General features: G+C 43.1%; 5 protein-coding genes and 2 long non-coding RNA genes across 9 annotated transcripts; 2 read left to right on the top strand and 5 right to left on the bottom strand.

Moving 5' to 3' along the window:
• Positions 1–864: 864 nt before the first annotated feature.
• On the bottom strand, positions 865–3835 carry LOC131877059 (uncharacterized). Its single transcript, XR_009372844.1, has 3 exons — positions 2308–3835; positions 1377–2206; positions 865–1310 (listed from the first exon to the last, which is right to left on the bottom strand). It is a non-coding gene; the product is annotated as an uncharacterized LOC131877059 (long non-coding RNA).
• Positions 3836–7326: 3491 nt separating this feature from the next.
• On the bottom strand, positions 7327–9962 carry LOC131877050 (Krueppel-like factor 6). Its single transcript, XM_059222615.1, has one exon. The coding sequence runs from the start codon at positions 8592–8594 to the stop codon at positions 7638–7640; it is 957 nt and encodes a 318-aa protein (XP_059078598.1). The 5' UTR covers positions 8595–9962; the 3' UTR covers positions 7327–7637.
• A 740-nt stretch (positions 9963–10702) lies between these two features.
• On the bottom strand, positions 10703–12620 carry LOC131877051 (uncharacterized). The gene has a single exon (XM_059222616.1). The coding sequence runs from the start codon at positions 12380–12382 to the stop codon at positions 11468–11470; it is 915 nt and encodes a 304-aa protein (XP_059078599.1). The 5' UTR covers positions 12383–12620; the 3' UTR covers positions 10703–11467.
• A 1561-nt stretch (positions 12621–14181) lies between these two features.
• Positions 14182–15190, bottom strand: LOC131877058 (uncharacterized). Its single transcript, XR_009372843.1, has 3 exons — positions 15031–15190; positions 14404–14681; positions 14182–14330 (listed from the first exon to the last, which is right to left on the bottom strand). It is a non-coding gene; the product is annotated as an uncharacterized LOC131877058 (long non-coding RNA).
• Positions 15191–17840: 2650 nt separating this feature from the next.
• Positions 17841–20439, top strand: LOC131877045 (tumor susceptibility gene 101 protein-like). The gene has a single exon (XM_059222610.1). The coding sequence runs from the start codon at positions 18735–18737 to the stop codon at positions 19893–19895; it is 1161 nt and encodes a 386-aa protein (XP_059078593.1). The 5' UTR covers positions 17841–18734; the 3' UTR covers positions 19896–20439.
• On the bottom strand, positions 20430–21495 carry LOC131877056 (androgen-induced gene 1 protein-like). The gene is made up of 2 exons (XM_059222621.1): positions 21412–21495; positions 20430–21341 (listed from the first exon to the last, which is right to left on the bottom strand). Exon 2 carries the CDS (start codon positions 21311–21313, stop codon positions 20612–20614), a length of 702 nt encoding a protein of 233 aa, XP_059078604.1. The 5' UTR covers positions 21314–21341; positions 21412–21495; the 3' UTR covers positions 20430–20611.
• Positions 21496–22392: 897 nt separating this feature from the next.
• On the top strand, positions 22393–26007 carry LOC131877038 (kinetochore protein NDC80 homolog). 3 transcript variants are annotated; one of them, XM_059222600.1, is made up of 3 exons: positions 22393–22479; positions 23365–24702; positions 25182–26007. In XM_059222600.1, the coding sequence occupies exons 1-3, from the start codon at positions 22408–22410 to the stop codon at positions 25908–25910; spliced, it is 2139 nt and encodes a 712-aa protein (XP_059078583.1). In that variant the 5' UTR covers positions 22393–22407; the 3' UTR covers positions 25911–26007. The 3 variants fall into 3 exon arrangements, with proteins under 3 accessions (XP_059078583.1, XP_059078584.1, XP_059078585.1); XM_059222601.1 differs by having other exon boundaries at positions 22397–22539; XM_059222602.1 differs by having other exon boundaries at positions 22459–22543.
• Positions 26008–27386: the final 1379 nt, after the last annotated feature.

Genomic DNA, 27386 nt, shown 5'->3' with positions numbered 1-27386 from the left:
CATCACCACTACCACCACTACCACCACCACCATCTTCCTGCCACATTCACTCAAGGATGAGTAATGTGTAGGGTTTCTAGGCCAAAAGATCGTCAAAATCACATTTTGTTCCAGACCTGGCGTAAGCTCACGAGTCAACCAGAGCAGAGCAGACCACACCAAGCAAGCAAGCAAGCAAGCAAGCAAGCAAGGCGTCATATTGATGATGTTAGGCACTTATGATTGCCAAAGAAGAGGAAGAAGAAGAGGAAAAGACGATGAAGATGGCAGGGACGATTCCAGGTTTTCTGCAGACACATTATCCTAGTAATTGTTCAATCTATGGGACCTAAATGTTCGGTTTAATGTGAACGCTGTTACTATTGAGACTGTGTACTCCTTGAAATGGGGAAGTGGTAAATGTTGGCAACCACTTTCTGGGAAAGTCCAATTGCCATTACGAATCCATCTTCCCTGCATGCCTACCTAATATTTATCCTCGTCTATCTGATACGTTATAGAACATTCATTTAGCCTACGAAGCTCGACAAGAGCTTTGTGACTTTTGCCTCTCGGATTCCGATAACATCTCCAATGCTCGCATCGGATATTAAATCCCCCAGAAGTCCTCGAAGACGAGGGTTGGACAAGCATAGGATTCCAGCCAAGAGCTTGTTGTTGTTGTTGTTGTTGTTGATGGTGGAGGTGGAGGTAGTAGTAATGTAAGACCCCAAGGAGATTTAAGATTCAAATGGGATTATAGAAAAAGCCAGTCGGGCAGGGTATCGAAGCAAGCCTTCCTGCTTGCTTCATGGTCCGTGTCCGCTATTTCGGTACGCAACGCTCTACCAATGCTTGTAAAATATTTTATAACTGCTTCGTGAGTTGAATCTTGAAATCCAGCAATTCAAAATGAATCCACCGGCAAGATGGGTTTGTCCACCATGAACACGACCTTGCAACATGTCTTGATACATTGCAGAAAAAACACATTAGACAAGATTGAACCATTGTGCATTAGATGAGATCCTCGAAGAACTCATCCATTCAGTCGATTCCGCGTCTGGCTCATAAGTGTATCGTCGCATCGGTTGACATCGGTGGGTAAGAGGCCCAAAGCTAAATCCTCTTTGATCCTGGCTGCAATTTTCCCTTGGTGACCATCAATGAAGGTGTTGTGACCATCTATCCATTGTCCAGCAGGAGGAACCGATACAGCGTCCAGATCGGTTGGAGGGTTCGGGCAATCATGCTCATTTCCTCGGGTAGGGCCACAGATTGCCCCAGGGGAACGAGTCACTTCACTCCGGGTACAAATGCAATAGGCAAACCTGGAAATAACCGTCCCAATGACATCTAAATTCGCTCGTCTTTAAAAAATGTGCTTTAAGTCTTACATGCCGGTCCTCGATTCTTCCAGTTTACGGGTGCTGGTGTCGGTAAATACATGCCTCCCGGTACAAAAGTAATATCCTGGGTTGTTCACACAGATTTGATTACAACGAGCCGTGCAGTCTGGTGGAACAAAGGCACTGGTGATTGGAAGGCGTTCCAAATAGGTGCAAAAAGTCGCAGAACCAGCGATGACACCCCAGGATAAAATTAGGAACCACTTCATTGTAACACTGCCTTCAAGGTTGCTTTCGTTCGCATGCCAGATTAAATAGGACACCAGGCAACCAAGACGTAAACACGGTGATTACTGTAGGGTTTCATAGGCAAACAGAAGTCGTTGCTTGAGGTTGTAATTAGATATGAATAAGTAAACACTCCAGTTCGGGATTAGGGCCCCATTTCAAGGAGTATGAGAGAGTATATGAAGGAACAGCTTCATTGGTTCATTTGTGATTTTAATAGGATCGTCAAAGTCATCGCCTAACGCCGGTGCTGTCGGTCTCATTTCTTGTATGTAAATGTAGCAGGGACTATTGGTCTGAGAACGCTCTAAATCTTTCTCCATCAGGTCAAAAAGACGGGGGGAGTAAGTAGGCTTTCAAAGTCGGAGAAGTCGGGAAACCCCTAGTTTGCCTCGACATTTGACCATAAAAGATGGTGTCAGATGCTTTGAGGCATAATTCATGTTTATAGAGGGTGACTGGACTTGGGGTGGTTCTCCATAATATGGTCCTAATGAATTTGGGCAATGACGCTCAGGGTCTCTTAGTGCTCGTCATGAGGCGTCCAGTTTGAGGGAAAGAGTCAGACATCTAAGGTCAATACGGCAACCCTGAAAAGGGTGGATAATGCAAGAGAGCATAAGTTAGAGGCCATTAACATATTATAGTGAGGTGAGTTTGAACACTTTGCGCATGCGACGAACGAAATTACCTGACTTTGTAGGAGCGTTGCATGAGGCTTCAATTCCGCGGAATCCTAGCCAAGTCCGCAGGTGCCACTTTTGGGGTGGAAGAGAGGGTTGCTATCTATGATTTATGAACTCGAATGATGTGATTAAAGGGCAATTTGTCAAAGCAAATAGCTCCCAAAAGGATGAGATTTGTCGCCACTCTTTAGGTCGACGAGGCCTGTATTTAAAAGCCACTTCATAGGAGATACTGGTGTCAGAACAAGCCGAGTCTTGTACCAGAAAGTTTCCAAAAACGTCTTCCTGTGGCTAGAACTTGAACTGAGGAGGTGCTTTAAGGAAAGAGCGACAATTTGTACATGTCCAAAAATCTCTTGAAATCCTCAAATTGCTCTTTGACTTTGACAAACGAGGTCTCGTCATCCGTCTTGGCAATAAGTAGGTTGTGGAAAATATTTTGGGGTTTAAAAAAGGACCCTCCTCACGCTCGGAGATGAAATCGGTAAAACGGCAGTTTTCCCATTTGTATTTAGTAAGACTTCTGTGGTGACTTGCTTTCAACGGGGAACATGTTGTGATTAAAGACACATGAACCGCGAAATGAGCTTAATGGCAAGGTGCTCGACCGAGCTTTTTTTCACCTGATAGAGAAAATTCCTGAGATATTTGCCTTCATTTTTTTCTGCCGTTTTGATTGAGTGACAGGGGTCAAATCCGGATGAACCGGCGAAAGGTTTCACCTCTGTACACATTTGCAGAGGGCCGTGTTGGACGGACCAGCCCCAATACGAGAGTTTGAAGCCTCTTGCCTCGTTGAAACTTCATTCGTGAATATTGTGGGCAGTTTCAAGGGTCTTTACAGTTGTGATGAGAAGACTGATGAGGTTAAAAAACTACTTACAAAAAGAGTCTGAATGGAGTCCCGTCAAATCTCGTGATTGCGTGAGAAACTCGGTCATAGAAAGAAATTCTTTCTCAAATCCAGTGCCCAACTCCTTGAGAGATCACGACCAGTCGCTTTCTTGTTAACAAACAAGCTTGTGACTTGAAATTCCTTTCTGATCGTGGGTAACACTCAAGCTACTTCTTCAACGAACAACTTAAGGGTCTTTTTCCATCTTGAAAAACGCTCTAAAAATGTGGACACTCCCAATCCTGAACCAAATGATTGTTCTTGTGACACTTGATAGTTGATAGCCGCCATAATCCTGCCTGACTATGGTTTCGAGGATCTACCTTCTTCCCGAAAAAAACGTGATTTACGACTTCAATGTGGCGCCTTCGCGTGCGATCGCATTTCGGCACTTCTTGCGGAAGTAACAACTTGCCACCTGCACATATTAAAGCATGAAAGAGATTCACTTTTCGGCCTCTGCACCCTTTTTATGAAAATGACCTAGAATGTCATTGTTAAAAACACTATTCTGGAGAAGAATCCGAAATATAGGCGACACATTACATGAGACAAACGGGTGTTAGCCAAACAACTGGCGCAGACCGTTCCTTCAGTAGGGTGACCGTTTTGGGCAAAACGGAGAATTATGGCCATTTAAATGGGCAAAATGGTCGGACCCCCCCCAAGTAGTGGAGTTGACAAGGAAATTCCATCTGCCCATCCTGATTGTTACAGTGATAAATGGTTGCTCTTCAACTCCTAAAAGTCTCTACCTACCCCACCCTGAGTTAGCTAAAATGACGAAGTGCTGCAGGTACATACATATACATTGAATGATTTCCGTTTTCAAAAATAGAAAAAAGCGCCGCCACCCCACGACACGAGTGAGGCTTTGGGGTTTGTGGCAAGGACACATATCGATCCTTATATCACGGAGAAGGATGCATACATCGGTAGTTGACAGGCTCATATCCTGTCGGGCTCCCAAAATTTCACAAGTCAGCGCTTAAATTCCAGACCTGACAGCCTTCAAACTCTGCAGTTAATTTGAAATTTGATTGAAAGATAATTTCCACCAAACCGCATGCCCCTCATTTTTGAACGGCTGAGGCGAGACAACTAACATTGCTCACATGACCCAGCTCTCCTCAGAATCCAAACTTTCCTTTTCATCTCCAACCTTTACCCAATATCGCTAAGTTTGTTTCTTTTTGGTCTCAAATCAGAATTACGAAGTGCTCTAAGTAAAAGAGGCTCACTAAAAGCTGAAATCCTTAAATCAGTTGGAGGCGAAGGCGAAGCAAGGCGAGGCATTTTGGTGGGCTCTGCCCCAGTCCGCATCTTGAAAATTGGTTCAAACGCCCACCTATATCGTGCATCTCCAAATTTCCGATTCCCAATGATTTTCGAGCGTTCAAAAATAATGAGTTTTTCCACAACTGTTCGCATTCATGTCTCACTATTTTTTCACAAAAGTCAATCCCATGCCTACAACCAACTTCACTTTAAGATGTTAACTTAAAGAAGGGCGAGAGAGACTGGATTTCCCCAACTATTCAAGAAGTGTTCTTTCCTAATCATAATCAGTTTTAACCGGGTTCGTCCTTCTGATTTCAAGTGGGCGAGGGGGGGCCTCCTTTGCCTATCCATCTTCGCTAGCTCGAGATGACTTTGCACTTATGAATGCTGAATGGAATGGAGAGTTAAAGAAAAAAAGTAGGTGGCAAATATCAACATGGTGCACATCTTTAACGCAAAACTGGTCTTCAGTTTCCTCCCAAACATCTATAATCGACAGTTTGTCCTTTTTGGTTTCATTTGGTTTCTAATTGGGGGAGTTGCCAAGGTTTAAAGACTTACTAGTCACCCTGAATTACCGAGTCTGAGTTTTGAAAGTGCCGTGAGGACGTTGAGAAGTGGTGATTTGGCGAAGAATGACAAGGCACAAAATTGCTTGTTATTGTAATACGGATTTGTATGCATAAGGCTATGACTATGTGGTATTAGGCAATGGTAAATTGGATTCGAATGACGGATCCCGTAAGAATCCGCCAAAGGAGCTACCTCGCTAGCTGTCTTTGAGGTGTTGTGGAGGGCGCGGGTTGGTTGCGCCGATCGGACTTAATTGATATTTCTTTGAAGAGCTCAAAAAGGGGTGCTGGCAAACCAATTTGCAGGATTGCATCACTTTTATGGCCGAATTAACATAGAGAACTTGAGTTCTCGAGTTTTTTCGGTCTTCCTCTACTCTCTTGGCCGTCTGACTTGGACATTGGCTCTACCGGTTTGGGATCTGAAGGTATGTCATGAAGTCAGAAATTCATTCTGGTTGATGTCAGAGACTTGTAGACAGCCATGAAGAAGTCAGTCATGCGAAAACTGAATGAAAATCACCTCCAATCCAAAATTGATACCCGCAGACACAACTAATCCAGGAAAATACAACCTGAGGTACAGTGTTTTAACACATTGTACCATCCATTCGTCACGGTCTGAGTTCTTCAAACCAATTTGCTCAATATGTGTAATTGTACAAAAGTGACGAATGCGTGTAAGTTAGAAGAAAATGAGCCACGAGTTGATGAAATGTCCAAGATATCCCGATTTTTCGTGCTTGGATGAGTTCCTGGAAGTAATTGGATGCCTCAGCCACGTCTTGAGCTTGGTGTGAGGCAATTTATAACAAACAAGCTCCTGACTGGAGGTCCAGGAAACTTGAATCCAATATCATTTCACTCGAAAGGATTCGACAAGAACACATTTATTTATATTTCCAGCGCTCGACTTGGTATTTAGTAATACTATGTGCACGGCTAAGGTCCGTCCATGGCCGCCACAAATAGAGATCATGTCTTCAATAGCAGACAAAGATATCAAGGTGTCAATTTGACAATGGCTGTGATCATGCCGGACAATGCTAATGGGATTGAGGCCATTTTCATGCTTGGCAGATTGTTACCGGCTTTGATAGGAGAACAAAAGCTTTGCAATGGCAAATCAAGGGTAACAAATGGAAGGAAAAAATTGAGACCGGACCGAGACGTGTCTCGAGTCTCGGACGCCGTAACTCTTTTCTAACTAGAAAACGCTCGATATTTGACCCAGAAACCGAATTCCTATCCACGTTTCCGCATCATAGAATAATCACTTCTCGAGAATCCGAATTAAAGGCGATGACATCGGAAGCGGCTGATCAAGAAGCTGACTCCTAGACGCGATCTAGAATGATGATAGGAGCGAAGGGCGAGGAAAACCAATCCAGACGTGCAAGCTTCATCACTTCCCCATTTCCTTGACTAGTTAGGCGTAAAGCTCTCAAGTTCTCTTTTCCTATGCGGATTGGCCAGAAAGATACGGTTTGTTTCACGCCATTGCCTATATTTTTGTGCTTTAAGTGTTCCTGAGGGCTTCAATGGTAAAACAATGCGGTGGGTCAAACCGAGGTATTAGTATGAGAACGTTCAATATTTTTGAAGACTCTCTCATATTGCTTTGCATGTTTGAAAAGAAAAACGACGATCTAACCTTGATAACGTGACAGAATTGGAATTGGTGATTACACACTGACTGAACTCCTTCTTGGAAGCATATAACCACTGAGAAATAGATGGCGTTTTCCCATATTGAACGTCCATGATTTACCGATTGCAGGGTTCACGAGGCCTTATTCCTCTCTTTCTCTCTGTCTCCCTTCTTCTTTTTCTCCCTCTCCTCACCTCGAGGAGAAATTTTGTCTTGAATCTGTAATGCTTCTTCGACGTGTTCTCATGCCAAGAGACGACCATGGAACTAGTCACCAACCATCCAACCAACCAACCAACCAACCAACCAACCAACCAACCAGCCAGCCAACTAGCCAGCCAGCCACCTGCTTGTTTGTAGGATCTATTCATGATTAATCTCAAGCTCCATTATTTAGTGCTAGTGCAAGTAGGACTTGTCTTGTACATTCGTTCGATAGTGGATGGCAAGTTCGACTATCACTAGGAGAGAGACGGAGGCCGTCCAAATCGGTGACGTCGGAAAATCCTCAAACATTTTCTTGTGAACAGGAATTTGTGCAACTTGAAATTGTATAAAACATGCGATTTCGGAAAGTGACGCAAATTAGACGGTCTGCGGTGATTTGAAAGCCGTATTAGTGGCCATAGGTGGGGTTTGTAACGGAAATATAAATATATTTATCTTTCATCTGAACAAAGAATGCAAGAATAGAGACTTCAACAAGGAAATTCGAGAAAAAAACATGACAGCCACCAACATGGGGTGGGTAAGGACTCGAGCGAATCAGTCTGGCTTCTCAATCTGAGTGAATCTGGAGTGGTACATATACACTACATGTATATAGGAGTGTGGATGTATGGAGTTTGAATCCGGCGTGATGCCCGGGGTTTGATTTACTTTTTGTCGTCGACATTGATATTCACGATCGTTTTATCCGAGATCTTGGGTCCTCCATCAATGTCTTTTCATGTGGAGGGAGAGGTGATCACTTCGAGAGAATTGTCGCTCACAGAGATGACACTTGAACGGCTTCGAGCCGGTGTGTTTCCGATAATGCCGAGTCAGCTCATCTGAGCGAGCAAACTTCCATCCACAGCCTTCCCAAGAGCACTCGTACGGCTTTTCACCCGTGTGCGTCCGTTTATGGGCCTTGAGGTGTGAACTCTTGGTGTAAACTTTGTCACAGCCTTCAAAGTCACACTTGTGAACTTTCCGTCGCTTCAAGCTCTCTGAGTAATCGATGGGCAGTAGAGAACCCATGCTCGAGGAAGCTCCGGCTCGTATCACCAGACTGTGCAAAGCTGCCTCGGGATTCGGGGAGGTAAGTGACTTGACCAGATCTTGAGCAATATGCATGGGGAGAGGCAGAGCTTTTCCACTCTGAATGGCCAGCGAAGCTTGTTTGAACCTTTCAAGCGTGAGCAAGGCCGCTGCATTGGGAAACATGTCCGTCGAGGACGGACTGGTACTGAAGTCAGTTATCGGTGAGGATTCCCGACTGCAGTTCGGAGAGGCGGACCCGTTTCGCAATTGACTTGAGCTCACTATGGGTGTGCCAGGGATGGGTGGATTGGGGAGATTCTCGGCAGCCAGGCTCAATCTGGATTCGGATTTGATTTTGGTGAGGGTGGTTGGTGAACTAGATACTGAGTTGAGATCACGTACGCAACTTGAAGGCTCTTTTTTCATACTGAGATCCACAACCACATCAAAGTCGTTGTTATTGTTCACTTTGTTGGCGTTTGGAGCACTGGTCACCGAGATCTTCCTCTTCAAGGGGTTGGATCCGATGGCCATAGGCTTCTTGGTTGTCAGATCTACGGGTTCCATTTGAATGGAGGTTCCAGGGAGATTGGGAACCAAAGCCCCGTTGGGGGCCATGTTAAAACGAGGACCGGGAAGTACACTCATGATTTGGATCAGGACATGGCACTGTCCTCACGCTCAGGGTGTGGGGATGTACGAATGTATCTACCGCAACAATCCTTGTCACATTTGAACGGCTTGTATTCACATCTGCACTCCACGAACGGCTCCTGCCGACTGACTTTCGTCAATCACCTCCTCATCTTCCTTTCTTGGGGTGCGGTCTTCTTCGTCTCGTCTTCGTGTTCATGGTCTTCTTTTCCTTCCTCAGTCACTTGTTGCGAAGGAGCCTTCTTAAATCCACCGGTGTTATGCTCGATTTCGGGCGGTCAGAGCATCTCCTCATCCTACACTCCCCCCNCCTTTTCCTGGATTAAGCTCGGCTCTTTACCGCGCCCACCCGCGCCCTTCCAACGGAAGGATGACGCCCGTTGGGCCGTTCCCTCCGCCCTTCTTCCACGTGATCGAGTCCGCAAAAGAAGATGACGCACAGAATTCTGCGTTCAAATCTCCGTCACCTCCGGGCGGCGCGGTGTCGTTCAAGGGACGTAGTTGGGATCTTGTTACGAGATCTTAGACGGACTCCACGGACGGAAAATAGGCGCCAAATTGCTTCAACCTTTGCCAAGGAGACCCTCATACGTGATGCAAAGAAGAGAAGAAGAAGACGAAGACGAACCAAAAAGCGCAAAGCGAACACAAACAGGCCTTGACGTTGGTTCACGGGGAAATGGATAAGATTGGGGCATCATGATCACCGTCTTCTCTCGCGGCTCATCTCCTGCCCACCTGCCAACGTGCATGCTTGTTTTACGGTGCTTTATGCATATGGAAACCAACTTTCTGATTCTCACGCCCTTTGAAGTGACATTTGAGCCCGAAAAAAACGTGGGGAGAGGTTACGTTCATCCACATTCACGAACTCTCGGAGCTTGCGGAAGGGGCAGGTTGTTCGAGCTCAAGAAATGAACTTTTTTATGACCTCCGCCTCAAAAGATAGATGTTCAATGAGTGTGTATGAGAATATATACGACGTGCTTGCTTGACGGACTTTGTTGCAGATCTCTGACAAAACATGCTTAAAACTCTTGCAAGGTGTGTGCCCAACGTCGTCCTTCCACAACGAGCCCTTGGTTTGGTAAACATCCTCTCATGGAAGAGGTCGAATTCTGGTGTCAATTAGACCCAAGTTTATGTTCAACACTAGGAATGTCATGGCATTTATGGCTTTTCGAACACTCCTCAAAAGGAAGAGTGTGCCAAAGAATTTTCATTCCTCCTGTGTGGTAAAGCCTGACACACCTTTTGCTTATCCGAAGGCAGTACAATAATTCCGTTGGGCTATTTTCCTGGCATTCCGTCGTCGATTTTTCCAAATGACTCCCATGCAAAAGAATTGTCCCATGGCCAAGTTGGGGTCGCCCTTATTCATTTTGGCGAAAATGTCTAGATCATGCCGGTCGATACCCCGTTAAATTGATCAGAGCGAGAACGAAGAAAAAACCTCAGAGGTTTATCGAACAAAGCCAGTTTGTTTGGCAATTAATGTGCGATGCTTGGAGCACGATTCTCGAATACAATCTCTTGACACAAGAGAAGCGGAACGTCTGCTCTAAGTGATTTCAGAGCGGAGTTTTCTCATCCTCGAGTTCATTTTCACCTTTGTCTCAATCCCTCTTCAAACCACGGGGTGGCCGTCCACTAAAATTCATGAGAACCATTGAGAGGCAACCAAATAAGTTCAGGTTTTTGGGACGATTACTCGAATGTTTAGATGCACCTGAACCCTTGGCAACATAATATATGGTTTTTGAACTGGATGAACACTCTATGTCAATCTCGATAAGGACATTGAGTCGATTTCCTGAATGAAGTCGTTCCTGAAGATTGTGAATGTACTTTGTGAACGTTTTTACTTTTTATCCTATTCCTGTACATTGTACGTTTATTCATATACTCGGTTATAACTTTTTCTCTAATGTTACTATTCCAAACGGAAAGTCTTCCATGACAAGGTATTTGAAAAGTTGCCCATGAAGGACTAAAACTTCAGCAAACCTAATCTTTCAACAAGCCTGTCCATCATCTATAGACTTTGACACTGGTCATTCGTCCCTGACGTAATGAACTTCATGGAAAGTTAACGAAGGTCATAAAAGTGAAAAGATATTTTGATTGTGGGGGCTATCATGTGCATGCGAAATCAGATTAAATGAGCGTTATTCATAGTTTGCAAAATTTATGAATGCCCTCTCCTCTCTCTTGCTCGTCGGTCCACACGATTCCGTGGTTAATAGAGCTATTTGACTTTGCCTTGACACGGGGTCAAGTAAACTTGAAACTTGGAATTTCCATCTCATCCCAACGCCACCACATAGGACGATTCTTTGACCAGCATCCTCATCATACTCTGGACGTGGCCCATTCTGATAATTGCTAATGGTCACACTAATTCCCCAGATTTTCCTGTTTTCAGACCTATAAATGGATTATCCAAAGTTGAACCAGACGGAATAAGAGCTAGAGGTAGACGAAAATCGATCCACTCAGCATGATCCCCAAAACGCAAGCCATCCACACTGAGAAGATGTTTGTCAGAAATTTGTCTAGGTTCTCTTGCAGCGACACTCCTACGATGCCAATGGCAAAGGCCACCACACCTGTGACTAAAAGCATGACCAGCCACTGATCGTAGACACAATGACCTCGAACACAATTCTGATAGCTTCCTAAGCAGTCTTGCCAAGGATACAGGTCGTTAAAACAACGACCGTTTTCAAACGACGTCATTTCGAGTGAACTTTATCTTTCAAAAAATTGAACAAGGGTCTACATTATCAACATTTATCTCAAAAAACAAGTTCATGGCAAAATTGCAACGTAACAAACAAAATAACAAGTTCGCAACCTCGACCGTATCAAAATCTGAAACCGTAGCGATTCTCGGCCTTCAACTTGAGAGCTTGACTTCGGTGACCTGATATAACCTTGAGACCAGCCAAACACACCCCAACCTCGACTGGATCGTAGTCATCAAAATGATCCACCACGTGGTCTTGGAAGTGGTCACCGATTTCCTTCCATTGGCCGATAAAAGCCGAATCGACTTGATGAGCACAGGCACAGGATAAGAGGCTTAAGATGGTCACTTCTTCCTTGGTTTCATGCCCCAATGTTGTCTGCTCCATGGCAGACTTGAGCACTGAGAATGGAAACTTGAGATAACTCAGAAAATGTAAGCAAGATAATCCAATCGCCACTTCCCATTGTGTTTTAGGTTCAAAATCAGCTGCCCTCCGAAGAAATTCAGAGTCCATCTTTTTCATCAAGTCCCTAATCACATCCGAATGTTTGATAGTGTCCGGCCATTGGGTGGTACATTGCATAGCTTGAATAAGCTCAGTATCACTCATCATTCCTAGATAGTCTATGACTCTCATACATTTGGAACACTTGTCCTCCTCCAAAGTGGCATGCATGAAAACAACTCCGGAGATTTGGTCGGCCATTTCGGGATACCCCACATCCTTGACTGTATGATATATCTCATTAAAGTCCTGAATGAGATTTTCTCTGAAATTATTTGGATCTGTTTCCAGATCCTTGGCCTGAAGAGGCTGGAGAACCTTGTATGGATTCAACTCTTGTCGATTCCAAGGGGTTCGTCGTTGTCCCAAGAAGAATAAGGAATCTTTCATGTGTATCCAATGCTTGAACTCTAAAGGATTTGCAGCCTGCTCACCAGCCTCACTACTCAATCTGCAGAACTGTGGTATAAATTGGGATGAGGTGAACCCACGACATTTGGATTGGGTCAACGATTTGATTAGCATTTTTCTCAAGAAGTTACAACACAGAGCTAGAGGTTACCAAATCGAACGAATATGATGTCAATATTTGGGATCAAAAAGGCGGGAAACTTAAAACTCGGGAAACCCAATGAATGAATAGGTTGGGGGCAGGGGCAAGAAATCCAACTCCGAGGATTACAATTGGGTAGTAATCCCTCAAGACAACTTTGAAACTTGAGAGAGTAAATCTCCCTACTTCATTTTTGTTCAATGGACGCGTCCGACAACTTGATCGCACCTTACGCTCTTTTTGTACTTTCTATACTAGTGGTTCTTAGATTGGCCATTAAGAAGGCCTGGATCAACGATCAAGATCTGGAGTCGAGATTTTGCCGCGATTGCTCTTCCCGTTTTGAGGAAGATTGACCACTTCAATTGGATTGAGGTAAATATTGTTATCAATACAGAGTATTTTTTCTGGCAAATGGTCATGATTGATATTATGCAGGTTTCTTATCTCCGAATTGTGGCAACGTGCCTTCATTTTTATTGCATTTGAACAAGATTCAACCTGAGCTCTTAACATGCTATGAGATAGTATAAGGTTTGTTTGGAGTAAATCTTGTGAACTTGTAAAAGAATCTATTTGAAACATTTTGAGACATGTGCATGATTCATCGGCATTTAGGCCAGCTCTACGAGATACCCTTCTTTGTTGGTATGGGAAAATTTAGGCACGTTTTGGTAGGTTCGTTTGTTTGTTGGTACCAGTCCCAGTGATGCAAATTTGGGGCTTCACTCACGTTTTTGAGAGGCTGACCCTTCTTTCACGGTTCAATGAGGAAATTTCAGCTTCGTTAAAACTAGTTTGAAGCGTCAAATTTGCGTCATTGGTGGTTACGTTTGTTTCCTGGTACTAGAGCTTGCTTCAATGTACAAATCTATTCGGACACTTAGGCCCGTGTCCATGATGTAAATTTGGCGCTTCAAACTAGTTTTTTAAAAAAGCTGAGGTATCCTCATAGCACCATATAAAAGGGTCAGCTTGTCAAAAACGTGTTTTAAGCGCCAAACTTACATCACTGACGTTGGCACCGGCTAGCAAACGAACTTGCCAGAACTTGTCACTCGGATCGTTTGCATAAACCATGGAGCACGCCAGTAGTGACAGTAGTGACATACTCCATGCACCCACATGTGCAATAAACCGACTTGTGATCAATTCCCAGCAGACCATCCATTGCATTAGCTAACATAACCGAATTGTCGTCATCCTGAGTCTAGATTTTCATGGGTGGATCCAGGGTCTCTAGGTGGATCCAATGGATCCGAAGTCAAGTGATGCAAAATATGATTTAGAAAAGCACGTTTGGGGGAGCTAAACCTTCTTTCACGGTACAGTGAAGAAAGGTCAGCTATTAAGGTTCGGATTGAAGCAAGAAATTTGCATAATTTGCATTGATACTTGCTTTAACCGAAATAGAACAGGGTATCAGCGTTTTGCCATTAGTGCTTTTCATTTCAAAAAGGTGTATCTACGGTGTAAATCCCTGCCGAAATCGAAAAATTTGGGAACAAAATGAGATGTCGAGAACGAAAAGCTCACTCTATGATCATATGCGATCATTTTTTATTGCAGGAAATCATGACGATCCCAGACGCCATTCTTATCTCGGCGATAACGTATTGCATTGTGATTTCTATGGTGTTTATGGCTTCGCTAATTATGGAAATTAACACTCGGTGTAAACGGGAGAAACACCAAAGGTGCCTAAAATGTCGGAAGCTGCTCGATGTACCCAACGCTTTGATCGATTGACAAAAAATATTTACAATGAAAGGACTTTTTTGAGGTATATTTATTTCATGATTTAAGGCACAAGCGTAACGGTTCCATTGAAAGTCCTTTGCAGGTGTCATCGGCCCAATCTGTTTTCCTTCTGGAATTTCGAGATTTGCGTCATGTTCAAGATTCTAATCAACGCATCCACTAAAAAATAACAACAAAAGATATACATTAGGTAATACTTGGGTCTCCTATAACTTGTTTCAAGCTGATTCACCTTACGAAAGGCCGCCATCAATATGGGCACACCTTGGTGATTAGGCGCTCAGGGCCTCTTCGATACCCTTGACAATCTTTTCCAACTTGTCATTGTTGTCCACGTATCCATCTCCTCCGATCTTGGAGTGAAGGACCTTTCCCGAGTCCACCAAGGTGACTTCGAATTTGCCAGTTGTGCTTGGGGTGGCCTCGTAGGTGACTTCAATCTTGTCACCTAGTCGAGCCTCCAAGTCCGCCTTTAACTTGCGGAACTTGGGGGCGTACCCTCAGGCACCACTAAAATATTAAGAAACGCAAGGGTAAAAAAAGGGGTAGTCCTTCAGACTCAACCCCATCCAATTCAAGGTTACTAGATCGAAAGTTTATTTCAAATTACCAGGTCAACAACTGAAGGTTAATAGCAAATTGAAACGGATATTCAATTACATGAGATGAATAACTTGAGAAACACGTATCAAATTTGCAATATGGTCGTGGTTTCAAAACCTGGATCACTATTTCAAAATGGAGGATTTGAACACACGTGGTTTGGTTTACAAGAATGTTCAGGCCAAATAGAACCGCAAGGCAAGGAAATATCTCAGTAGGTCTAGTTCATGCAATAAAATTATATATGATAACTTACCAGTACACAACATTCACTTTAACGGCCATTTTCTTGTGAAAATCGCCTGAGCAAGAGGAGCGAGGGAAGTTTGCTTTATACAAGAGTGCAGGAAAGCCTAGGGTGAACTACGCAGGTTTCGACTTCGGTTAGGATTTGTTTGGACGATAATAGGGATGGCGTAGAGTAGAAAGTGGCAGACGTTTTTTGATAAAGAAAGGATAATATGATAAGTCCGTGGAATTTCCTTTTTGTTTCACCAAAGGAAAAAGCGTATACTTTCAACTGAAATGGTCTCAAAATTTGACATTGAAGTCAATCAGAGCCATGAGATGGCGTTGAAATTGAGGAAAATTCAGAAAAAGAGGATCAGCGGCTCTGTCAAATTTTGCATTTTGACGATCCAGCATTGAGTGTGGCCCCGGCCTGGAGGTGAACAGGAAAGGTACGGTGTATGTCCAGGTAACTAACTCTATGGCTCGATTGATAGCAATTAACTGACACTGTTGGCAGCGTAAAATATAACCTACAGGTTGATCTTTTCCAATGGTTACTTAAAGAAAATTTGTTAATTGTCGATAAGGCTTGTTCAAGTGAAAGCGTTCATGAACAACTGATGACGTTATTCCATGGAGTAAAATCAAAGACAACAAGCCCAGCCAAACTGTATTGTGCATGCACTGAATTTTAACATTTAGTCCATTTTGCATGCTTATATTGAAAATTCAGTGGGTGGGGAGTGTAAGCTGACTTTTAAAATATTTATTACCGAGTTTCTGAAAAAAACGCACAAATTTAGGTCCAGTATACGTGCATTTGATGTTATTGACAGTGCTAGTTACTTTAATCTTATGTCAACGCCAAGCTAAAGTTTTCTCTGGCAACCCTTTTCGTCCGATATCGAACTTGACATTCGGTTGTTGAAAACGTCAGTTGAAGTTGGGTGTTTTGCTTGGGCTTTCCGTCGAAATCTGAAAACACTTCTTAAATTGCTCCAAATTTAAAAGAAAAATCAAAACTAAACCACCTAAAAAAGACTCTGCATGACATTTACACTCCTTTTGAAAGAGGTCGTTGGCAGGATTAGAGAACGCATTGTCACCTAAAACTAGCTCCGATTATTTTCCATAGATGAAATTTGGCTTCTTGGATCGTGAAGGCTGTGCCCGTCAGAGGTCACTTTTCACATTCGTACTCTTCTATTACTATAGAGCCCTATCCCTGATCATATCTAGAAAGATACAAATCTAGATTTTTCACTACTTTAGTGTAATCATGTAAATGTGCATCATTTCTTGTCATATTTTGGACCTGTGTCTTTTTTTCTTTGAGCCAAAATGTATTCAACTCCCAAAACACTTGTTATGAACAATGCTTAACAAGATAGACCATTGATTAGCTTGTAAACACAGAGCATGGATCAATGGAATGCCTTAAAAACAAACCAGGCAGACCAGCTTTAGGATTAATAGATGATAGTTGAAGCGATGTTAGAGTGAGTCATTCCCTAAATATAAACTCAACTTTACTTGGTCGAGACCTGTATGCATAAAACAATAAAAAGAATCAGATAGATACAAGATACATGGAGCAATGAAGGAATGATGAAACTTGACATGCTGTTGTTAATTGGTAATTAACAATTAACAATTCCTCGCGTGTTTTGCAAATGTTCGAAAAAAAACCTTCATCAGCACCCATAGAGGTTAAATTTAGTAATAATGTGTGATTCATTTTCAACATTAGAAAAAGAAAAACGGTTAACATTTCGCATTCATTTTCAAATCAAACTTAATATTTGTAGAGTGTTTTCCTCTTTTTTAAATAAAAATTACTAATCTAACTTAGATGCAAAAAATCATATGTGTGTGGACAAATAAACGTTTAAAATGAAACTATTTCAAAACTTAAGTGCCTTATTCATTTTTCCTAACAATAGCCGTTCTTGAGTCAAACAAGAAAGGTTTCCTTTCACACGCACTTCAAAGCCCACATCTATGATACTGTTTTGCCTCCCAGGACCTACCTTTATTATTGTTTATATTTCAAGGTGAGGAGGGCAGAATAACATCTCTATTTGAGACCTAGTTCAATAAAGATGTAACAGGGAGATCGTCGAACTTGTTACGATAACTCATTTGAAGTCGTGACCTAAGTCTATTTAAATGCTGCATAAAGCACTGGCCATGAAATAACACATATTTTGACATCTCATAAATGTGTCCATTTTTTCCTGCAGTCATGAAAGCTAAATCATCAGATCCATCAGATACAAAGAAAAGGAAAGCTCTTCTCTAGTGTGACCAAATCGAGAGCGAGAACCGTCGATCTGGATCTTTTGGAAAAAATCACGAAATTGACTTCTTTTTGCTTTGAACGAGAGTTCTAGGTGTTTATAGCATCGGAAAATCTAGCTCTTCCAGCTCGGAATTAAATTAGAGTTTATCGGTTTTGCAAGCTGACCATTTGGTCACTCTCATCCCTTCCAAAGCCACGGAGAGCTCCCTCAATCTGGATCGTAATACCAGCGTCGCCAAAATCTCTAAAAATGACTATTTTTGAAACTCAATGGCCACGGAAAAAATGGATAGCCTCTGACACGTCATCGTCAATTATGTTTTCCTTTTAGAATTTGAATATCTTTTTGATTTGATGTCATACATTTATTTCATGTGCGTGATACTCACACTTAAGTTTGCCCCAATTAGATATGATGCCAAGGCTAAATAGTCTCCAAATGGCTCAAATGGCCCCTAACTGGCTACTTTCGGTACTCCTCCATTATAGCCTACCTTCGAGCTCAAATTTGGCCTCCAAAGAGACATTCGTATTGGCAAGCCTCTCCCACATCCAAGATAGAAGAGTTCCTTCACTCAAAAGATCCAGACCCAATCCCCCGCCCGCCTCTTTTTTTGTGGGTGTTGACCGTGTTGACGGTGTCTGTGCTTCGACAACCTTTGCTAGATACATAACGCCTCTCTCTCCCTTCTACCCTCCCTCCAGTGTCTAGGCCCAAACGGAACGAAGACGACTCGCCCTCTAAGCTTTTCTTTCATATTTTTCTTCTCTTGTCCTTGATCAACTTTCCTCTCGTTTGATGGTTGTCCTCCTGTTTCGTGTTCTGCTCACTCTCGCTCAGTCTCTGTCTAAGTTTCCAGTTTCTTGTCCCACTTTTTTGGGAACATTCATTCTTCCAGGGTTTGTAGAGCTAGCGAAACGCTCCTAGGGAGTGAAAGGAAGAGGAAAATGGAACAAGGTCCAAGGTGAGCAAGCTAGGGATTGGATGGTTGAGTTGTCGTAAACCCGTCCTTTGTTCGATTGGAGTTCGATCGTCATTGGAGTGCGACCAACGATCAACAACCAACCATTGGGCATTGAAGGCCCTGTTCGTTTGGTCATGGTTGTTGACTGATGAGAGAACGAGACAGCCCCATTGATCATCCATGTGATTTTTCATTGTTCTTTTTGGGGGCCGGTGTTGCATAATGCGTGTGAGAATTGTGAAGGCTGAGCCTTGTGCTTTCAATTCGAATGCATTTCGACTGAAGAAAGGCTGTTGCACTTCCTCTTCTAATAAATAGACGGAGGACCGATGGTTCATGTCCGCGGGAAAGTGCAACCAGAACAAAGAAATTAGTTGGAAGAGGCGGAGAGTGATCGTCCCTCGTTCCCTTGTTGTGCCAGTCCCATGTCCCACTTTGGACTGATCGCATTTCTGGCCGGCCATGAAAAGCAAGAGCATTGAGAAGACTGTAGCCCAAGGTCTCAAGAAGGCCGACTACAAGAGCCCGGAGAAGACCTTGCGGGACGTCTTGGCCACGGTCAAGGCTTTCACGGGACTCGGGTACAACGTGGATAAGTTCGTGTTCGACAATGGCGACGAGCATCTCTTGGCTCACGTGAAAGGCACCATTCCGATCAGCTACAAATCCAACACCTATAATATTCCGGTATGTTTCTGGTTGCCCCGAGATTACCCCAAATATGCAGCCATGGGTTTCATCCAGCCGACGGCCGATATGCAGATCAAAGCCTCGCCAAATGTGGACCAAAATGGACGCATCCAGTTGCCCTATCTCTTAGACTGGAGTTATCCTGACTCGAACCTGGTGGAATTGATTCAATTGTGCATCCTGATCTTCAGCAAAGCACCCCCTGTGTTCTCCAAATCCAAGTCCAATCGCAATCAAGGAGCAGTAGTTAACCTTCCATCGCCTTCCAGTACCAGTAATGGACTTTCCAGACAGACTTCCGTGCAAGAAGCTGAGGCTTCACCCTGTCAGAACGGAAGAGAGAAGCCCAACCCTGAAGACGAGCTCAAGGATGAACACATCCGCATATCCTTGATATCGTGCGTGAGCGACAAGATCCGGAGCCGATTGTCGGAAGAGTTCCAAAAAACCGTTGCCGAATGTCAGAGCTTGCACCATACTAATAAAGATCTTTTGGACGGCCAGGAGAACATTGCCGAGATAGTCAAGAACATCGAAAGTCGATCCTCGGATTTGGAGAGTGCTCTTCAGGATTTGCGACAGCAAAAAATTGACCTCGCAGCCAAAGAGAAGCAATTGTCAGAAATCGATTTGAACACGCTCAATCGGGACGAGATAGTCGAGCCTGTGGCTCCTGAACACGCCCCTTTGGTGAGCGCCTATGCCACGGATGGTGCTATAGAGGACGCTCTATTCTCGTTGTTACAGGCCTACCAGAATGGCAAACTGGATTGCCAGACCTATTTGAAGAAAGTTCGACAACTCTCTCGGAAACAGTTCCAGCAAAGGTACATTTTGAGTCAGAAACGGGCCCAACAATCCCGATCCTCGTCAGAGTCCCAACTGGGACGGTATTTCGACCGATCCTGTTCAACGGCCTCGAACCCTCCTTAGCGAAATGGTTGCCCAACTGAAAATCATGAATCATGCAAAAATTACTTAACTACTAATGTCGCCATAGAGATCAATCATCTCTTTGTGATAATGTCACGGTCATCCACTGCCATTACAACCTAAACAGAAACGGCCACATTCTTCCACACCGACTGAGCAAAAATAACCCCCCTTAAAACGGATGTGTTCAACCAATCAACTAAACAATTTTCCAATTTGTCCCCGCACACTAATAGATCTTCAAAGGATGAAGATACGCCACAAGCACTTTTTTACTGCAAAAAGAAACATGATACATTTTATTAACCCTACAAAAACGTACCGAATTGTACGTCCCACTTCAACTTATCACAATTCAACGAGTCCATGGGAATGTGCTTGTTACTCATATTCAAACAACATAATTCGTCATGTGATACAAAAACCCATTGGCATCATCGCAATGTCTTCTGTTACATGTCACCATTAAATTAATGACGTCCTTTAGAACAACCCAATTAGTTGTACGCTTTCTTGTTCACTCAATAAAACCGATAAGCTTTAATCACTTCCATTTATTGCAAGGACATGATCTGATCATTTCATCTTAATTATGCTGGTCAGTAACACAAATAACAAAATTAAAAGCTATAACAACACTCCCAACGATTTCCCTGTTTTACACAAGCGTTATATTAGTTATTTTTGTGACCTCTAGTATTCAATCCCTGAGCCATTTACTTGGCTTTACTCTTCAACTTGGACTTTTCAATGGTCTGAGCCCAAATGCACGAGTTCAAAAACTCGCCCACCACGTAAAGAACCCCGCCCAAAACGGCGCAACCCAACATAAACGCCGCCCGTTGCTCCGGACTCAACTTCTTAAAGATTGGGTACACCCAAAAGCCTCCAGCATATGCGATGAAGCAAATCCAGACCAAGTAGCCAAAGCAAAAGAGGCCCGTGAGTGCCATACCTTTCCTACGCGAAGGATACACATGGAAGGTCCTCACCAGCTCCCAAATCTGGATGGGGATCACCGTGGTGTGAAGCATATGGTTGACATAGGTCGGGATGTACATGTCCAAGATGGTGGGGAAGATCAGATTACGATTAATGGCATACAATCCCCAGAAAATGGTGCCGACGAAGATGCCGATGGGAAAAGCTAGAGTGGCAAAGAGACCATCTCGAAGGGTTTGAAGAAGCGAGGATTGAGGCCGGGTCTTGGCCTCGGTGCCCATAAAGTGGTTGAGCAAGGCTATGAGGAAGTAAAAGAGTTGGATCCAGAGGTTGATGAAGGTGAGATATTTCCACGGACCACCGTAAAGATGTCGGGTTTTGCTCACTTCGCGAGGTATGTTAATGTGGTAGAACTCGTAGTAAATAGCATAAGCAAAATTGGCCACACCCAAAAAGTGTAGGAGGGGAGTTAACATGATTTCAAACGGATTAGCCAGTCAAACGCTAAAACAAACCAAACGGAGGTGGTTAGAAATCTAGTGAAAAAAAAATCATATCGGGTAAGTACACTCACTTCCTTCTTGTAATGTTGGAAGTTGGGTCCTATGGGTCAGATCAGGCTTGCCAAGGTTCTACCCAAAAAGAGGTCAAATTTTGTCATTAACCGATTTCGACAATACAACATTAACAGAAACCAGCCATGTTTCTTGAAATGAGGTGGCTCATGATTATAGTTGGGAGTTTATTCAAACCGTTAATACAATATCTTTAAATAAGCCGTTTATTATGGTCTTAGTATGATGAAGGTGACAGTGCTGAGAGTTCAATGGTTCCAACATAAAGCATTTGCCAAGAACATATATTGAAAGCAGACCAGCTAGATTGATTGGGTTAACAGCAGACGTGTGACTGCTGAAAGGCTATTAGGCAATGGTTTCTGATTATAGAGGCGCTGACTTCAATTGCCTGGAACATCATTGTTTGGTTGTTAGGCGGATATCCTTAAGCCTTGCTTTCCTCTTGATGGTTGATTACGGCATAGATGATTACGGCGATAAATAAACTTGACATTTTTTGCACAGACCAGGGTCCAGTTTTTAAAAGCGAAGGAGTGAATCTTAAATCGAGAAAAGGTCGAACCTTGCTCTTTGAGCTGGAACATTTCTCGATCCAAGATTCACAACTTGACTTTTAAGACTGGGTGCAAGTTGCCCCCGGTCAGGAAGAACTCATCAATTGAGGAAGTTTTTGGCCCAGGGTTGGCTGTTTGTTTTTTCAAGAAACTTGATCATCTCAGAATCAATCGGACTGGAGACTAGGGGTTCAGGTAAACAGATTTGAAAGTTGTAAAAAAAACCACAACAAGCCCATTTTCACTCCTCTTGGCTTTCTTTCCAATGAATCAAAGTTCAAAGAATATTTACTGAACATTGTCCAGTGGACAATGAATACAAGACTATTTGGCCAAAATTGAGATTGCCTTTATCATATTATTTCTTTTAAACCATAGTCGACTGCATATTCAACTCAATCGCAAAGATGTCCATCATCCAAGGTTCCTTAATTTCTCATGGATCCTGGTAAACTTGTTGGAAAAACAACCGCCGTTTTTCATCCGTCCGACTTCAAAACAAGACAAGAAGTGAGTGAATCAATTGATCCAGCAATCAATCAACCTTTTTTTTAGTTGACGACCTTCAAGGTTTGTGAGTATGCTATCAGAATGATGGTGATTGAAACGAGGAACAATAGCCGTCTGGCATATTTGAGAGAATCCATCTGTAAAATGAAGTTTTCACTGCAATTGCTCTGTTACACGTAAATGCGTATGCATATGCTATGCCACAGAACCCTAAAAAATATGAACTGTGAACGGACTCGCCGCTAAATTGGCATGATATTTTGATTACATTCATACAATAAGAAATTTAGATCGTAAAAATCCACCTGGTTCGATAACATTGAATTGTTAAGAAGTCCCATGCAAATTTATATTGTTAATAGATTGTTAAGTTAACGGAGCAAAGGCCAAAGATTGAGATTTTAGGGAGTCATGAATTCATAACTTGAACTACTTTTACTGAGTCCCCTTGAGACAGATTTTAAGACCAAATCTTTTGATCATTTGAAACGGTAATCTTGCCTCAAATGTACAGTTCGAGCCATTCAGAATTTTCTCTTCCTTTGTAAGACCATGTCTCTGGAAAGCCGTGGCAATACAGTCCCCATTGATTGACAGCATCGGAAATCGACCGACCCCCTTTTTGAGTGTTGGTCGTTGCTCATTCATCTTCAAAGGAGAGTGTGTACTTATTGTATCCATCTTGTACTCGGCACTCAAACAAAAACTTCATTTTTCAAAATCTTGATCTCGCTTTCACACACTCTATCGAACTGGATGAACCGGCAAACTGTCCAATTAACCCGTCCTTCGAATGGTTCATTATGAACAACTAAAGATTGGCGAAATCTTCTCAGACGGAGCAATGATATTTGATAAATCATGTCATATTCTGTCCTTTTCCAGTCGATCATGGCGCCCGGTGGCGGAAATGTGGCTCGCCGCTCTTTGGGCACCAAGCCCAACTTATGCGTGCCCAAACGGATCAGCACGGAAAAAGCCCGGCAAGGACCGGCCGCTCTCGCCTCCAGCCGACCGAGTGCGTCCGTGCCCGGCGCAGCTCCCGCCCCTTCCTCCAGCACACGCATTCCCCGCCCTTCCATGAAAGGGGGTGCTTCAAGGGCCAGTGCTGGCACCTTTGGCATGCCTAAGCGGAGCACCAGTGCTTCTCATCGGCCGGCCTCGTCATCGGCCTTCAAGACTCCTCGCAGCGCCTCAGCTCTCTCTCGCACGCCATCCTCCGTCCTCAAGCCTTCGAATTTGGCCAACACCATGAACCGATATTCCATGAGCAGTAATCGAGGCTCACACATTGGGACCAAGATGGTCAAAGACGCTCGCAATTTGAACGACAAAGCTTGGCAATCGCGCACCATCCAGGATATCATCGGGTTTGTACAGGAGTATGGCTATCCTAAAGAACTCTCACCTTCGGATTTCCCGCTGTCTACTACGGAATTCAAGGGCGTGTTCGAGTTCCTGGTCAATTTCCTTATTCCGGGCTATGAAATCGGCCAACAAAGACTGGAATTGGTCCTACCCGGGTTTCTCAAGAAAATTGGGTATCCCACTCAGGTGTCGAAATCTTGTTTCCAAACTTTGGGCACCAAGCACTCCTGGCCGAGTGTCTTGGGTATTTTGGACTATCTTCTACGGCGTGCCCAGTCGTTGGTGATCAAAGAGAAGCATATATCCACGATATGTTTCCCCAACAAAGACGAGAACGGCTTCGCCTTGCCAGGCGAGTCCGATGATCGACTCATGTTCGATTTCTTCGTTCAAGTGTACGATGAGTTCAATCGGGGACAGGAGAACTTCGAGCCTCAATTGGAAAAGCTTCGATTACGACTTATGGAAAATCATGAGGTGGATCCAGATTCAATCCGGCAATTGGAGAGAGATCGACGAGCATGCAGAGAGGAATTGATTCACTTGGAAGAGGTACCCAATCGATGTGAAGCGCTTTTGAAGCGAAATACCAGCACCAAGGCCGACCTTAAAAGTATGAACCAATATTTGGACGAGCTGAAGCGCTATAATGAGAAGAAAAGTAAAGATCTCGAGGAGATGACGGCCAAGCGAGAGACCTTAGTCAAGAAGAAAGCCATCCTGGAGAAAGAAATCGAGGAGAACACAGCAGCTTGTTTGGCAAAAGGAATCGATCCTGAGGCATGCAATCTCGATTTTGTCACGCAATCATTGCGAAACCAGATCCAGGCCCAACGAGAACTCCTTAAAATGCAGGTAATATTATGACTAGAGAGCGGAATAACAGAGTTCTTTAAGCGGTTAAAAAAATCGATTTCATGAATAAAGTTTCAATATTTTTTTTCTTAAAGGCTGAATATTCTTAGTAGCGGTAAGGAGGTATGGAAAACATTACAAACTTGTCCCTAGTTGCGAAAAATCCCCTGGTTGTCAGGAAGGCTGAAGGAGAAAATCAATTTGGTTTTTAGTTTCAAGTTATATTTAATGTCTTCTCCAGCTATCCAATTGTAATCCACATTTTGTTAAGAACTAGGAATATAAAAAAGCAATTTTAAAATAAATTTTAAGCAAGTTTTACTTTAAACACCTTGCAATATTTTTTCTAGCCAAGACTAATTCTTGTCAAAAAAACATTGATGCTACAAAAAATACCGTTCCGCTCTCTATTAGTGGCACTTGAGCATATCAAGTTAGATTATGTTTCATAAATCCATGTTCTTGTTTTATTTGCTCAGGATAATAACTGTGGGTCAGTGGAGATCAAATTGGGCAAGAAAATCCAAGAAACCGATACCTTGATCCGTGAATACAACAAGAAACTACTCGGAATTGACGTGGAAGAAACTCATGATCTTCGTTTGGACCGATTCCGGGATCCCCAAGAACTTGTGGTCCCACTTCAGAACCTGATGAAAGCCATGCGAACCGAGGAAAGGAATATAGAACTGGAAATGGAGAAGATCAACATGAACGTGTCCAAATTAAGATTGGCCATCAAAAGTAAAGAGGATGAGTTGGAGGTCAAGAAGAACGAGTTTGAAGAGATCAAAACCCAGCGATCCAAGTTGGAGGCCACAATCCAAGATGAAGACGCGGTTCTGACCAAATCGATCCAGGATCTCAAGGCGAAGCTTATCAAGATCAAGGAAACTCAGATGGAGGGACAGACGTCTTTAGAGGACCTTCAAAAAGAGGTTGACTTGGCCGAAAAGTCAGTGTCAAGCTTGAAGAGGGAGTACGAGGCCAAGAAAGTCGAGAATATGGCGTTCATAGATGGAGCGTTCAAGAAGTTTAGGGAGTTCATGGATACGAAAGAAAAGCAGAAAAAGGAAGTGGCAGAAGCCATTCAGGAGAAGGCCAAGTTGAAAATCGAACGGATGGACAAGGTTTTGGAAGTCCAAAACGGCGCTTTAGCCAATATTGAAAGCATCATGAAAGAGGTGCTTGCGAGCCAAAAGTCATAGTGAATATATTTGCAATTGCTTCTTTCGGCGTTGATCCAACATAACTCTCCTTGTCTTTCCTTTACGTATCCTGAAAAATAAATAGATTTGTACCATTCGTGTTAGTAGATTTTGCTTATTGGTTAGGGAACCTTGTGCCGATTTTCTTATACATATTGAAAAGTACATCAGGTTACTACATTAATCCACTTCAACATATAGGCAGATAACATTTTTCATATGTGGTTAGTATCTGTTTTGGATGTAATTTTAGTTAATTTTTCAACTGAAGTTTCATTAACATCCATGGAGCAAACAGTTTTTTGGGTTGAGGGCGCTTGTGTCGGAGGGTGCATCTCGCCTGGACTACAAAGTCAGCCATCACATCATCCATGTCCAAGTTCCGATGGACAATTTCAAGTCCGATATCAGTTTTGGTTCTCCCTGTGTGGGTGTAGCCATAGATTTCTAGACGCTGGATGTCGGACGACCGACCACTCGGTTGGCTAAACAGTACTATAAACCGGTTTGTAATCAATTCCCAGGAGACCATCCATTGTACTGTTTTACCAGCCGAGTGGTCGGTCGTCAGACATCCAGTGTCTAGAAATCTATGGTGTAGCTGACTTCTCAAAGTTTCCTTGAGAACGATCAATGAGGAGATTCGAACCAGGGTCCTCTCTCGCATTACGGAACTGCCCTAACCACTACACCATGTCTCCTTCCTATGCATTAACTTTGGTCTCAAAATTTCATATCCTAAAGCAATGGCCAAGCAATATTCTATGCTTTTGCAATTTCCCAAAAACCAAGTCAAATATTTCAACTTTCTGAAGGGCGCAGAAGATAAAGTGGATTCTAATATCACTTAAACTTTGATTGAAATACAAATTTCACAATTGTCAATGGCAAGTTTGATCAATTTTGAAGTTTGGCAATGTTTGAATGCAATGGTTTCCAGAACAAATAAAAATAACAATAAATATTGTAAAAACTGACATATTTGAAAAACAATATGCCAATGCGGTATGATTTTGATGGTTTTGTTGATTCCATTATTCTCTTACCGCCTGGGTAAAAAGCGTGTCATGGACCGTTTGGGCTGTAATGGGCGGGTGAGATTAGTTTGAGTTGACTAGCACTCTAGTTTGATTCAACACTTGTTCCCTTTTTTTCCTCTTTTAAATCTACGGAGGCTTAAATCATAAATGTTGAAGTTTTGAATCAAAACATAGATATCTAGGTGGACTTTTTATTGCAACAGATATCAATGTGACATCTCGCGGGGGTCGTTGTTTACCCCTTTGCACTTGAGCGCCCCCTTCTGACTTACGTAGGGATGTGTCAAGGATTGGCCTGTGGCATGGGTCATTTACAATAGTGTTGAAATAAGCGGAGCTGTTATACAAAAAAAACCAAAGGATAGTGTTAGATACGATTGAAAAGATAAAACTTTCAGCTCGCTTTGACACAGAAGCTCAATTCTTGGAGGAAAAA

This window comes from Tigriopus californicus, chromosome 2, assembly GCF_007210705.1.
Source record: "Tigriopus californicus strain San Diego chromosome 2, Tcal_SD_v2.1, whole genome shotgun sequence".
NCBI lineage: Eukaryota > Metazoa > Arthropoda > Copepoda > Harpacticoida > Harpacticidae > Tigriopus > Tigriopus californicus.
The sequence above is the reverse complement of the archived record's forward strand: the minus strand, read 5'-3'. Positions and strand labels throughout refer to the sequence as shown.